This window comes from Parasteatoda tepidariorum, chromosome 8, assembly GCF_043381705.1.
Source record: "Parasteatoda tepidariorum isolate YZ-2023 chromosome 8, CAS_Ptep_4.0, whole genome shotgun sequence".
NCBI classification, from domain to species: Eukaryota; Metazoa; Arthropoda; class Arachnida; order Araneae; family Theridiidae; genus Parasteatoda; species Parasteatoda tepidariorum.
Genome location: NC_092211.1, coordinates 28,697,574 through 28,712,796, shown reverse-complemented (window position 1 = coordinate 28,712,796; position 15,223 = coordinate 28,697,574). Strand labels below are relative to the sequence as shown.

At 29.5% G+C, this 15,223-nt stretch overlaps 1 protein-coding gene across 1 annotated transcript in view; it reads right to left on the bottom strand.

Annotated features, from left to right (window-relative positions):
* LOC107445240 (serine-rich adhesin for platelets-like) overlaps positions 1 to 15,223 on the bottom strand; it is a 276,058-nt gene that overhangs the window by 13,200 nt on the left and 247,635 nt on the right. The window contains exons 4-8 of the mRNA XM_071184549.1: positions 9,708 to 9,917; positions 5,095 to 5,211; positions 4,101 to 4,413; positions 2,538 to 2,891; positions 1,453 to 1,840 (exon numbers count right to left, since the gene is read on the bottom strand). Coding sequence (XP_071040650.1) covers positions 1,453 to 1,840; positions 2,538 to 2,891; positions 4,101 to 4,413; positions 5,095 to 5,211; positions 9,708 to 9,917 — 1,382 coding nt within the window. The remainder of the gene's footprint in view (positions 1 to 1,452; positions 1,841 to 2,537; positions 2,892 to 4,100; positions 4,414 to 5,094; positions 5,212 to 9,707; positions 9,918 to 15,223) is intronic.

The following is a 15,223-nucleotide window of genomic DNA, read 5'->3' as shown; positions in this document are numbered from 1 at the left end:
AAGCTACAAAACAGACGAACAATTGATGACAATACAACACGTTCAAAATATTATTCGAAATAAATTTAAGATGTTTTACGTTTATTGTTCGCTATCATTAAAAGAATGGTGGTTTAAATCGTTTTTTGAAATTTTCTCTTTCAATTATCTGATCGTCAAGCAATACATTTGGTTTTGAAAGCGTAAAAATGCTTAACATATGACTTTGAAGTGATTGTACCGGAAATAAAGAAAATGAAATAAAATTTCGGTTGCTATATTAAAAAAAACTAGTGCGAAGATAACATTGTATTTTTTGGATTAGCAAACCGGACTTCATATATCGGTCATTATGATGGATGAGCCTTTGTAATGGGAGTCGTACTAACGAGAGTGGGTTTTATTATCTTTAAACTAATTTTCTCATATCTCAAAGCAAACTTGAGGGGAATTACAATTTTAGACTATGTCAACCTTCATCTATCAAAAGGTTACCTCGTGATAGAATCAAGTTAACATGCCTTATATACTAGTGAATTGGTATTTAATATTTGTAGTGGTAGTTACGCCACATTACTCCCCTTCCAGAATTTTATCTGTGATAGAATTCGATGAACGAATGCCACTAGTTGATTCATGCTGTTTATTTATTTATATAAATTTTTTCTCATTATATTTTTTCTTCACTTTTTTTATTTATAGCATTTCGCTCATTTTTTTGTTTATTAACCGGGAGAATTTATTTACTACACCGGATTTTTTTTCCTTGAGCAGTATATTTTTTAAGCAAATCAACTGTTTAATGCGGATCATCCGTCGATATGGGCATGTTCTTATTACGTCCGGGTCACCAATGAGGGGACTTACAATTTTAGACTGTGTCAACCTTCATCTATCAAAAGGTACCTCATGATAGAACCAAGTTAACATGTCTTATATACTAGTGAATTGGTATTTAATATTTGTAGTGGTAGTTATGCTACATTACTCCCCTTCCAGAACTTTATCTGTGATAGAATTCGATGAACGAATACCACTAGTTGATTCATGCTGTTTATTTATTTATAAAAATTTTTGCTCATTATATTTTTTCTTCATTTTTTTAAAAATTTATATCATTTTGCTAATTTTTTTTCCTTCATTTTTTTTGTTTATTAACCGAGAGAATTTATTTACTACACCGGATTTTTTTCTCCTTTGAGCAGTATATATTTTAAGCAAATCAATTGTGTAATGTGGATCATCCATCGATATTGGCATGTTCTTATCACGTCCGGGTCACCAATGAGGGGAATTACAATTTTAGACTGTATCAACCTTCATCTATCAAAAGGTACCTCATGATAGAATCAAGTTAACATGTCTTATATACTAGTGAATTGGTATTTAATATTTATAGTGGTAGTTGCGCCACAAACTAAAGATAGAAACTTTTAAGTTGTTTCGAATAATACAAAGAAATAATGAAATTACTTTAACTGGTGCTCCTGATCTAGGAACAGCATAGTTGAGGTAAGGGTTATTTGCAATCTTGCCGCAGGTACAAGGGAGTAATATTGGTACGCTCATTAATGGCATCTGCTTTTTAGGAGATGTTGAAGGTGAAGCATTGCTACTGCCACTGCTACTCACAGAGGGCATGTCAACATCGACATTTGGTTTTCCCCAGCACGAGCATAAGAGTCCTCCACCAAACAGTAACAGTTCATGGGATGTTTGGTCTGTTGACTTTTGTTGCTTCCAGCAGGTGCAAGGCCCACCTTCTCGAATAGGACCAAGTCTGTCTTTGTCCTCCGTGAGGCTTAAGCGGTTATATGGAAAATTAGATCCAGACGAGTTTTGATGGTGTATATTTTTTGGTCTGAAATATTTGAATAATATTTTAGATATCAATTTATTATAAAGACAGAAATATGTATGAAATTATAAAATAATATATAAGCAATAATTTTCAATCTTAAAGGCTATAGAACGTTTAATTACCAGAATTAGTTGAAAACCATATTTTGAATAATTTCTTTTTTTAGAATTTATTTATTTTGTTTCTTCGACGAAACGAGTTTTTTCATTATTAAAAATTATGAATTTTTTACTTAATTCTTAATTAAATAATAAGAAGATTTTGTTGAAATCAATAGTAAAATATTCTTTTTTATTTTACATTTTTGATACATAAATTCGAATAAACAAAGGAAATTGGATAAATTCATTTCGGTAAAAAAACAACAACATTATTTTAACTCTTAAGCTGTCGAGTTACTTGATTTTTACTAATAGTTCTATACTTAGTAATGCTTTTTTACTGATTTACAAAGAATAAACCAGTTTGAAAACCATGGTCATTAAAAAAAAACATGTATATATAGTAAGAAAAAGCATTATTAACACCTTGAAATCATATAAATTGGTGTATTTTTTTGTTAAGGGGGAAGTTAATTTTGACATCCTGTGTTTGAGAATGTAGTGGATATTGAATATGCAACAATGAAATACGTGGAATGCGTAGATATATGCATATTGAAATTTAATAGTTTCTAAACTTTATGGTGAATTCGTACCTGTCATAAAAAGCTTCTAAACAATTTTTAGGCACTGAATATTCGGACATACTACTACTACTACTAGAGCTGGTGTTGCTTCCTGTACTAGTTCCGCTACTTTGGCTACTCTGAGAGCAGAGAGAAGATCTGTCATGAGGCGAAGCCTTGGTGCGATTTCTGGTACAACTTCGAGTCTGGACATTGGCTTGGGTTTCATCTTTGGAAGGGGATACAATACCCAAATCCATTGTCCACTGGGGTGTGAATCCGGTAGGTTCTCCTTCTCCGGCGGGTGCAGTGTTTTCTTTATCTTGAGTGGCGGCATTCCTTCGACAATAATGGACACCGCAACCTTGGCAGTGACCGACAGCCCTGTGTGAAAAATACAACAATTATAATCGAAAAGGACAAAACTATTTTTCATGAAAAATTATTTACTTTTTTCATGAAAAATTTCATAAAAAATTTTATATTCTCGAACATTTTATGTTTGTTTACCATATTAAGTTTAAAAAGTCTTGAAGTTTTTTGTGTTTATAATAATTTTTTTTCGAATTTCGTCTTGAATAAGAAAGCTACTTTTTTGTTTCGTTTAGAGTTGATGTCTTCTAATAAAATAAAAGTATAGCTTACAAGAATTGCAAAATTTTCTCTCTAAGTAAGCTAATTTAATTTAGTAATTTGTCCTTAATAAAATTCTTGAAGAAAATCTAAGTTTTTTAAGGTATTTTACTAAATCGTTGAAAGCTTAGAAACTTCCTTATATACTCTGTGCAAAACATCAAGCAAATCGTTTAGCTGAACAATGAACGGCAGACCGGAATAGCCTGGTTGGTAGCGAGTTGGGCTAAGGTCCAAGAGGTCGTGAGTTCAATCCCTTTCGGTTGATGACTATCCGTCTAGTAAATGGTGATTGGTGCACGTTAAATCTGTCGGATCACAAAATCTTCCAAGTTCTCATGGCAATTGAATACCTCTGAGGGTACTGAATTGGAGATTGATCGTTCTCTGGTTCAGGTCAAAATTATGATCTGTGGATGTATGAATGGGCCAGCCCTATAAACGAGCAGTGACGTGTGTGTTCTTTATACTACTTTTGCTAATATTTTAAAACGAGATTTTTTTTCCACGAGAATAGTGACGAGTAAAATGTTTAGTCTATCAAGTACCTTTAGAATTGAAATCTCACTTGCTGGTCAACACAGAAATATTATATACTTATCCCTGCAAGTAATGAATAAGCTACATAACACACTCACAAAACGTCACTGAAACATGTTAAAATAACTTAAAGTCGAGTTATGCAAAAAAAAATAAAAATAAAATCGCCACATAAATTTTAATATAAAAGTCTAAGGTCATCCAGGATATTGAGAACAAAAAAAATTTAACCTATATGCAACGATAGCTAATAAATTTTTGGGCGCTATAAAAGTTGTATAGTGTTCTTTTATAACTTGAACAGCTCGCTTTGTTGATTTGAGTTAATGTTGTCGCATAATGCAATATCATATTAATAATAACATTCCATTTAAATCCAAGCTTAAGAAGTCCTTCATTATATTTGAAAATGAAAATTACCACAGCATTTGTCCATCAGATGCTCTACCATGGCTGCCCACCGTAGACCTTGCTATTGTCTTACTACCATCCTCACCAACAAGGTCACCCCGAGCAGTCCTGCATGGTACAATACAAGATGGCCATCTGTAATGAAAATGACAGGGTCGTATGCCTTTGCCTGGATCACTGCCATCAGAACTGGAACTGAGCAAAGGTTTGGTTGAAGATTCTGAACTGCAAGTCTCTGAATTAATTTTGTCATTGTCAGATGCTTCCATCCCACTGCAAGGCTTATTTCCTAAAGATGAATGGCTACTACCATCAACTCCACCTGAAAGTATAAACATAATTTATAGACTTCGACATACCTCACCTTGAAGAAGTTCATTTTATTATTAATTTTTATTAATTTATTACTCATATTGATATTGTATGCGCTTAATATTTATATTTGTAAAGTGAGGCATATGATTTTATCTTTAGCGAAACCATTTTAGGAAAGTCATTGGAAAAAAAATAAGCAATTTAATTGATGTTGAATGCCACTTTTTCAAGGTAATATGACAATATGATGGTAATATGACATGGTAATATTCGTGTAGCCTCTTAACTGTTTCGTTTTGATTGTTTGCCTCATAAGTAAAGCGACTTTCGAAGCAAGGAGAGAGATTCAACACTCTTAGTAAATGTTTATCTTCTTAAAAATTATTTTCTCATCTTGCTTATATCAGTCACTTACAGTTTACATTAACTCGAAAAATATAATAACTTATATTTCTATGTGAATATAAGCCAATAATGCAAATTTAAAATACTATTTAATGGTTTAATCAAATACATGATTCTAACCTTCAAAATAGCTAGAAATAAAACATATTTAACATTCTTTGTGGTTTGCCTTTATTTAAATTGCAAAAGTAAATGCAAATAAATGGTGAATTTTTTTTAGCTTAACACAAGTGACATTAAGAAGAAATAAAAAAGGGTATTTTGTTCCTGTTCTGTATCATACTTGTATTTTTTCTGACTGAAACTTTTCTTTTGCCTGGAAGTCTACCTCTGGAAGCCATATCAAAAGCTTGAACCAAATCCTTTGCTTGATTTGTCAGCAATACATGAAGACCTTCACCTGAAATGTAATATTTAATCATTTAAAGGATAAAACGCGGAAAAAAAGAATTCTGGTAATTTTACTGTACTGTATGGTAATACTATTTCTGAAAAAAAATACAACCATTACTGTGGTAACAAAACCAAAAATATACGGTATTTAAACCATTTATTTGGTAATTCCTCCATTCAAATGGTAACAATTTGCCGAAAATTTTGGTTCTAAAAATTATAATTCGTTTTTCCACGCATTTTGTAAAGAAACTCTTAAATAAAAAGTAATTTTAACCGAAAAATTGGTTTTTATGACTTGATCTAGGGTATCATGATAAACTTACCAAATTCTACCACACTTACCAAGTTATATCGCAGATTATTAAATCATATTTTGTTAATTTTACCAAAAATATTACTAATGCGCTTTGATAAAATTACTGAGTTTTTGGTGTTCACGTACAGTAAGAGGCTTGGTAAATTTTACCAGATTCCGGTAGTTTTAATCATACATTTCTCTCAGTGAAAGTAAAGTTTAAGTATTACGAAACACCATGCATAATTTTTTATACTAATTTTACATCCAGAAAAATAGATCTAATCATTGATCACGAACCATATCACAGTAAGTTAAATAAATATAAACATATGTTGTGAAACGACAACTGTTATAACATGAGGTAGAAATAAAGCGTATAGCTATTAAAAACTTGTAAATGAGAATAAAAAAGCTATTTTATGTTTATTAATGCAATGTGCATGACACGATATTGTAGCTCTTAGAGTACTTTGATTTTTGCAACTGAATTGCGATAAGGACAAATCAGACTCATTACTGCAGCAAATACATTATGCTTATAATAGATTATCAAACAAAAATTGCTAATACATAAAATAATACTGAAATTTGAAAAAAATTGTTTTTTCTTTGAGATTTTCACTGAACATTGATGATAAACTGGTTTAGAAAATTAAAACATTTAAAAAATTTAAAACAAGGATTAAAACAAGATTAAGAATAAGACAACATCAAAAATGTTTATTTAAAGTTGGCTTGAAAGGGTGAAAAATATACAATGAAAAGAATTTCGAAACATTGAATCAATAATTTTACTTTGATTTTAAGACATTAAGCAGAAGGCGAAAATAAGTTTCAGTTTTCGAGTTTTCTGTGTAAAATAACTTTAACGATAAATGCGAAAAAAGAAAAAATTCGATTGAATAAAATTTAATTAAAAATCTATTTTGAATTCAACTTATTTCTTTTCCTAACACCACATATATGAAAATTATTAATAGCTTTTTTAACGAATACATTCTTAAGTTTTTTAACTATCATAAAAATAGTTTTGTTTGAAAATGAGAAGAAGCAAGCTATTCAGCAATTTGCAACAAAAAGATTGCGTAAGACAAAATGCAATTATTTTCTAGACGTTGGAAATTACTTATTTTCATTCCCACGCTTCTCATTGTGGTTTCAAAAATAGAAAAATAATTTTTATTTTCTTAAAAATATAATATGAAAAAAGGAAACATACTTTGAAACATAGGAGGAAAATATTTATATATTTTAAGACCTGAGGATATTAATCATAAAACTGAATGTGTTATTAGATTAATTTTTTTAGCAATTATATAGATATATACCTAAAATACTTTTTTAAATACTAATTTTATATTTCTTCTTGATTGATATGTAACAAAATGAAAACTAGAAATTAAACAAAGTAACGCATTAGTTAGACTTGATTTAAACCATAAAGTTTAATATATCATTTAAACCATAGAGTCTTATAAATTAATCAAGATAGCAAATTAAATATTCATCGAGCCGGGAATAGAACAAGCGAATTCCAAGGCATTGTTCTATGTTACATTAAGTCGATATATATGGAACAACTCGTAAATATTAGACACATGCTCCATTTAAAGATTATCTATACATTTCAGAGATTCTAATGGATAACTAATGGACATGGTGGATTGACATTAACGACTTCATCAATATGTATCAGACAGATATAGTAAGTTAAATGAATAACTGAGTAAATAGTAGATAAGGAATTATTATTAAACCATATATTACTTGCCATTCATGAAAGAAAAAGTTGATGGATGGCTTAGAGTTGCTTTCTATATGGAAGTTTGTTAATAATATAGTAGTAGATGTACAATTTTATTAATATGAAATATAATTTATTTCTTTGGTTTCTGGAGATTCAAATTTGGAGATATTTTTGTGCACTGTAATTAGTTATTTTCAATAGCTTTTTTTCATAAAAAGCATGCAAAATATGATACATTGTTACTTATAAAAAAGTCATTACTTTTAAAAATGTTTTCAACCATTTCTGTATAAGAAATTGGCCGTAAAAATGAGTAAATATATATTTTTAGTACGCTATCGGAAACTATTTTGCAAAGTTTTGATTATTTAATCAAATTAGGAAAAGTACTCACGATTTTTTGGAAGAATCATTTAAACAAGGGCATCAGAGAATTCTGCATACTGTAAAAAGTACCGGATCAAATTCGGGTAAAAAGTATCGGCACTCAGAGTTACGAAATAAAAATTCTTATGCACAGCAATTGTTATAGTAATATTTATTGTAAAATAACTGAATGACTGTAATTAATTAAATAAATATTACAAGTAAAAAGTGCGGTATAAAATTTTACAGTAAAAATTAATTTCACGGATACTGCCCTCAAAGTACAAGTACTTTTAATTGTAATTTGATCCGGAATTTTTAACAGTGAATTCAAAATAAACTATGGGTAAAGGGTGATTCAATGCTACAATTCCTTAACCTAAACATACTTTTTTCATAAAAAATATGCAAAATATGGTATTTCAATGTTATATGTACAAAGCTGTTACTTATAAAACTGCTTCCAATAATTTCTGTATTGAACATTTGTTGCTCATAAATGCTTGTTATGATGTATTTTTAGCACGCTGTCCGAAAAGTTCTTATAAAGTTCAGATTATTGAATCATATAATGAAAAATATACATGATTTTTAGAAGAATTATTTGAACAAGTGCGTCAGAGATTACAAAATGCGAAATAAACTCTGCAGATTGAATGATTCAATGCAACATTTTATTAATTTCAATAAGCCTTTTTACATAAAAAAGCATTCAAAATATGATGCTCCAATGAAATATGAACGAAGCTGCTCTTATAAAACTACTTCCAATCATTTTTGTATCAAGTATTGGTCGTAAAAATGGGTAAACATATATTACAAGAGTGTTTTACAAAACATTTTGATTATTGAATTAAAAAATACACACAATTTTTACAAAAATATCAGAGAATATTATATGTCAAATTAACTCGGTGGAGAGGTGATTCAATACAATTTAAATAACATTGTTTCTAAAATTTCGAACAACTTTTTCCATAAAACGCCGAGTATATAGTCAGGTGATTGTTTCGAAAAGGGGTTACTTTAATTAAGGAAAGATTTGAAAGAAAATTCTATTTCGTATGCTTAAATTACAATTAGCAAATATTTCATCACATAAAAATCTAAGGGTACCCTTTTCCATGAACCTCAAAAAAATTTTTTTTTTTGGTATTTTACATTGGGTCTTCTAAATTTAGAGATTTTTTTCAGTTTTGAAAATTAGACAAAAAGTCTTCGAGAAGCAATTTTTAGTAATTTTACGACATTTAATATGTATGTGCAGAGTGCGCAGTAGATCTAACTTCTCGCGGTGCATCTGGTAACACTTTTCAGTGGATAAAAGATCTGCATTTTGGCATTCTACTTTACTATTCTGCTCTATGGAAGACTTTTCTCGCTGAGCGTTATTGGGAGGCTAGCGATATATTAGATTAATGAACTCTGTTTCAGCATTTATTTGTACTCTGTACTCTCTTTCTTTTTACTTGTTTTCTGCTGTAATTGTTCATAATCTGCCATTAGAAATATATGTATGTNTAATTCAAATTAAAAGCAGTCAAAATGACTTCCTTAGGCAATCTAGTGTTAAATTTAAAATTTATTAAATTACGTGAAAAACAATTGCTTTACTGCTTTCAGTCTATAGTTGCCATTAAACATGGACATTTAAATTATTCATTGGATTATACGGAATAAATATACACTGTTCCGATTGGGTGACGGAGTTATGCAGGGTGCAGGACTTATGGACTAATAGTGCTTCGTTTAGGTGGTATAGTTTTGCAAATATTCCTCCAAACAGAAAAAAATATCACTGTTGACGATAGTCTTGTTAAACCGAAAATTCACATATTTATTATAACATATATTCTTATCATATATATATATATATATATATATAAATATACAGAATATAATTTGAAAAATAACAATTTGATAATCAGTAAGTTGAGATGATAAAAAAAAAGAGTATAAAAATAAAAATGGGTGGTGCTATCAAAACCAAAGAAACTTTTAACACATATTTTAACGCAAAAGCCAATATGAATTTTAGCAATTCATGTATCTTTCGTTAAATTGAAACTTTGACAGACGAAATGAATACCTTTGCCACATCTGGATCCGCCTTCGAAGCAGAACTTTCCATCCACAACTCCAAACCTTCGCAACTCCCGAAGTGGCCAAATTCCCAAGAGTTTGGGCGGAACACCTGCTGTAAGGCAGAACATGTAGTCCAATAGATGCAGGCGAGCTGGCCCACTTGCCAGTTTGCTTTTTACTGGAACGTGAGCTATCTGCACCAGGAACTGATGTTCTAGAAAGAAAGTGATAATACTGTCTTTATTAATTCTAATAAAGATAAGATCATTTGTTAATACATCAGGGTTGGAATATGTTACTTTAAAAAAGAGGGCAAGTTTCAAGTAAAAATTATTTATGAATGAAAATACAGTTTTTTCCTGGAAGAAGTGTTAGACTGGTTTGGCATATAAAAGAAGTCACATTTAATAATAAATTATTAAAATCATAAGACGAAAATGTGACAGTTCAGAAAAAGCATAACACGAAAGCGTTCGTATTATCATTTTTAACAATTAAGGCTCTTATTTTCTATTCGATATTTAACAGAACTCTTTTTTTCCTAGTTTCCATTTTTTTAATACTAAGTTGATTATTGATGAATGAAATATACTTGATAAATATATCTTTTAACATAATAAATATTATTTTAATCTCTCAAAATTGAGCATACGCTGTAGTATGATCAATTTTAAGAGTTTCACGAGTACCGGCATTCAGGGTACCGGTACTTTTTACCATAGGATCCATTTTTATAGGAACATGCTACGAAGCAAAAAATCTGATATACTTTAATTCTTACAGCAATAATTTCTGTAAACTCACTGAATCACTCTATTTAAATGAATATTACTGTAAAATTTAAAGCATAATATTTTATGGCAAAATGCATTATACGGTTTCACATAAAGTGTCGGTACTTTAAAGAAGAATTAAAAATTGCTATTTTCCAATAAAAATTTCCCACAGCTTCAGAGTAGAAAAACTTGTTAATAATAGCATTTTGCCATTTAAATTTAAAAAAAAAAATGTAAACAGATATTTCTGTCTGACAAGATTTAAGGGCATTTTTTCGCAATTAAATTTACCCTTATAGCACGAAAGAGTATCTTATAGGAAGAATAATTTTTTTTTAAACTTAAAAAAAAATTCTTTGTAAATGACTATATAGTCATATTATCAAAGTTGGTTTAGAGCATTTTTGCGTAACAGAGTTTCCACTAGAACCTTTAGTTTAGTTAACATTTATTGCAAATATGTTGTTCTTCATATTTTTAAATAAAAAATACTGAAGTAAACAAAATATTCCGAAATATTGCTTTAATTACCAACACATGTGTCGACACTCTCATCAAATCTTAAAAAGAAATAAAAGGACAGATTTTGTAGCAAAACATGTGAGGTTTAAAATTGAACCAAATGGATCAAAACCAGGCTAATTAACAAATAACAAAAATAAAAAATAGCAAAATGATTAAAAATTTCTATGAAAATGAAATGCAAAGATGAAATTCAATGGTGAAATTAATGATGAAATGAATCATTATTCGAGATCTTTAACAGGCAGAGTAGAACAGTTTCCAAGCGCAGAAAAAGCCTAGATTCTAAAATAAATATATAAAGTTTTATTGTTAAGCTTAAGGAAAAGACAAACGAATAACAATTGTTAAATATAAAGTGAATGCATTTTATAAAAATCGAAACAAGGTCACATTTTTCATTTATAAATAAAACAAAAATTTACAATTTTTAAATTAAAAACAAAAAGTTATGCAAAATTAAGAAACATTCATCTATTTCTCAACTACTTATAATTCCAATAAATATCCCACATTTTATACATTGTTAGAGAAAAATGGTCTTTTAGATTAAACTTGTAGTAACTTATTCCCTTCTAAAAATAGTTTTAAAGAACTTGTCTACCCAGGCACTGTTACATTGTCGCCAAAACTATTCTTTATCTGCAACATCAAAGAGCAAGTGTAACAAGAAATAGTGCTCTAAAATTTTTATCGAATCTATTTTGTTAAAAGCTTTCAAGTCTAGTCACCATTTATCTTAATTTCAAGTTTAGACAATGAACAAAGACACTGGTATTTCTATTGAAGAGTAAGATGGATATAAGTAATGTCTAGATGAAAAATTGTTCAACAGGAAGTATGGACATTATTTTTTTGGTTTCCTTAAACTATTATTCTTGAAAGATTTGATTTGTTAAATGTGCAAAATAGTGAAGGCTGTTTTGTCGTAAAATTTATTCAGTGTGTTTGTGTAAATGAATTCAATGATTTTGTAAGCATTGCATTTTTTAGCGTTGTTATAGTTTGCTCATAAGGTTCCACAAATTAAGGCGGACAATAAGAATAACATTTTTCCCATTTTTGGAATAAAAAAAATAATAATAATAACAATAATAATAATAAAAATGGTAACTTCTCAATTTTCTTTTATAGAGCATAGAAACTTTAATGATAACCAAGTCGAATGCATAGCACAACTGTATTTAAATATTCTAATTCTTCAATCTCTTCTAAAATCCTGTCCTGCAGTGGACTGATCAAAAAAACACGGTTCTCAGCAGAACACTGAAGTCAAGCATCACTGGTTGCGCTCAGTAAGTGGGTGGAGAACCACACTGATAAGCTAGCGTAGGGACTGAGGGTGGTGGGTATCGGTCTTCGTTAAACTGTTCGACCGTAAAGTTCTCGACTTCACGCGCAGGTCATCGCTTACAAAAGCAGGGGTGCCACCCCCTCTGCAGAGGATCAAAATTGCGATGGCATGTCATCGGATTATCCTCAGGGATGTTTCCTAGACAGTCGCCAATAGCCTATTGTTTTAGTTGTGAAAAAATTATAATTTATATATAATGACCACATCTTTGATTTTTTTAAAACCATGCGATAATTATACCCTGAGACAGTGTTTAAGATATGCATAATTTGTAATAATTTCGATTTGCAGTGGGTGATTGTTGTGCTGAAATCTTTTAGATACAGTAAATGTTATGGTATGCAAATATATTTCAGTTTAATGTATTATTACAATGTTATTACTTATTTAAATGTTAATATTATACTTTCGGAGTTCGTTAACTTGTTCTGTGACATAAAACATTGATGCCTGAATAATTTTTATTTAACTATCTTGTTTTCTCTGAAATTTTCGATTCGGTTGTTGCAAAGTTAATAAGTTTCGAAACCTCTGGCTCTTGAAATCCTCTGACTCTTAATTAAATTAACTAGGTTTCATGGGTAATTTTTCGAAAATAATTAGCTTTTTTGTGCCATAACAAAGTAAATTTCTTTAGGCTAATTAATTTTTAATTAAGTTTCCGATTTGTTAAAAACACATATAAAAGTTTCAAATTTCGTTTTCTTTCCTTCTAGCCCTTTATAATAAATACCTGCATCATAAAATAGGGAATGTAATTTCTGGAGAAAGTGGTTTTAACATCCATAATTCTCGATGCAATAAATGCCTTGAGAAATTTTGAGCACGATAGGTTCATGTTTGCCTCAGACTTTTATATATTAGGTTTAAACAAAGCACTTCTATTCTTTGCGTAATACATCTGCAATATAATTTTCTTAATTTAAAGCCTTAAAAGCTTAAAATATTTGTTTGCTAAAAAAATAAAATTTGTATAAATAAATTTGCAAAATAAGTTTGCAAAATAAAATTGTCCCATGGTATTCAACAAGGTGTTTTCCTTTGGAACAGACTACAATTTCTACTTTTACATGGTTTGCAAATTTTTATTTAAAATTTAATAGTGTTGTAAAATATGCATAGCAGAGGAAATCATTTCGGTATTTATATGTTGTCATTAGATTCTAAATGTGACTGTTATAGCTGACTCTTAATATCGAGAAGGGAAAAGTGTTCCTAGATACAAAACTGTCCCACATATTTAAACACTTCATTTGGAGCAATTCAGAAAATTAAATTTAGTATTTATGAATGATAAGTAGAAAAAAAATATGATTCACAAATAGTACTAACATTACAACTCATTGAAGAAACAATCTTTATATTAAAAAACGTTTGAGATATTTTCTCAGACTCTATGTTTTAATGTATAAATACACTCTTAAATATCTGTTATTTGATTGAAGGTCTTAATATAAAATTTTTCATCCCATACGTGCACCAACACATTGAAAAGCATTTAAGTAATTATGTTCGCTCCAATACCTCTGGCATTAATGAAAACTTTTCCCCTCTATAAAATGCCCTTTTGATCCGTGTCCTTTCTAGCACTGGGGCGTTTTTTTCATTAGTTTAAATGTTTTTACCCTCTACTCAATATAATGAAACATTATCGATCAAACAGAAGACATTGCAAGCCTAAAATAATATATCTGGTTTGTAGGAGGGAACCATAGAAAGAAGTTCGAGCTGGAACATTTTGTAAGAATAAATGTCGTCAGTTATAGAGGGGGAGGGGAGTAAAACTATGGTGGAATTTTGATGGGTGTTTTTTTTCCCTATGCTAAAAGAAAATTTTGACATGCATTAAGTTTTTGTGCTTTTGTATTCGAGATAAAAGACTAGTGTGTAATATTGTGTTTTTTTGATCTTATATGAGAGTCAAATATTTTTAAAAGTAATACGCTGTTTTTTTATGCTTTTGAATTCGGCCAAGACATCAGAGGTTCTTACTCAATGTCATTTTAATAAATTCTTGTAATATGGAAAAGTCTAAGGCTCATACATTTTGGTTATTTGACTTTAGATGTATAAAGTTTGTGTCAGAGAAGAGGAAGAAATAAGTGTTTATGTTTAAAATGCTTTTTAATAATTACTGTTTTTTTTTTTAATTTTGAGATTTTTCAATGTAAAAGGTAGTGTATGCATGACTAGAAAACATTCTTGCTATAAAGCTCCTATAACTTTAATTAAAAAAAATTATACAAGTTTATTTGTTAGATATATTATAATTATTAAAAGATGCGATTTTTCTAAAGTTACTATGGGATTGAAATAAGGAAAATGAGTTTAAAAACATAGTAAGTTTGACAGGTGTAAGATATTTAAAGTGATTTAAAAAAATCTTAACTTAACCTTAAAAAATTAACGTTAATTATACCGGACAAATAAATGAGGGGCAGTGGCCCTTTTCTTTAAAAATATCAGTGCAGGGTATACCGGCAGTAGCACTTAACCATATAAAAACATTAGTAAAGGGCATACCAGGAAAATGTGTATCGGGCCGTGACTCTTGGTTATACACAAAATTTAACCAAGAGGCTTTCAAACTAATCAACATTTTGAAAACCCTTTGTCAAATTATGAAAACAATTTTTTGAGCATAATTTAGTTTAAATATAACTTTTTATTTTAGGATTAGAGATAAATAAAAATTTACTATTATTTGAAAATTGCATAATTGACGAAAAAATAGTGGAACACTAATATCCCTCCATTTTACCCTTATTTCTGGTGAGCATTGTAGGCAAGACAGCGATTTAATCTGAAAATGCGATTAAACACATGATTAAACACATTTAATCGCGATTTAAACACACGATTGAAAGA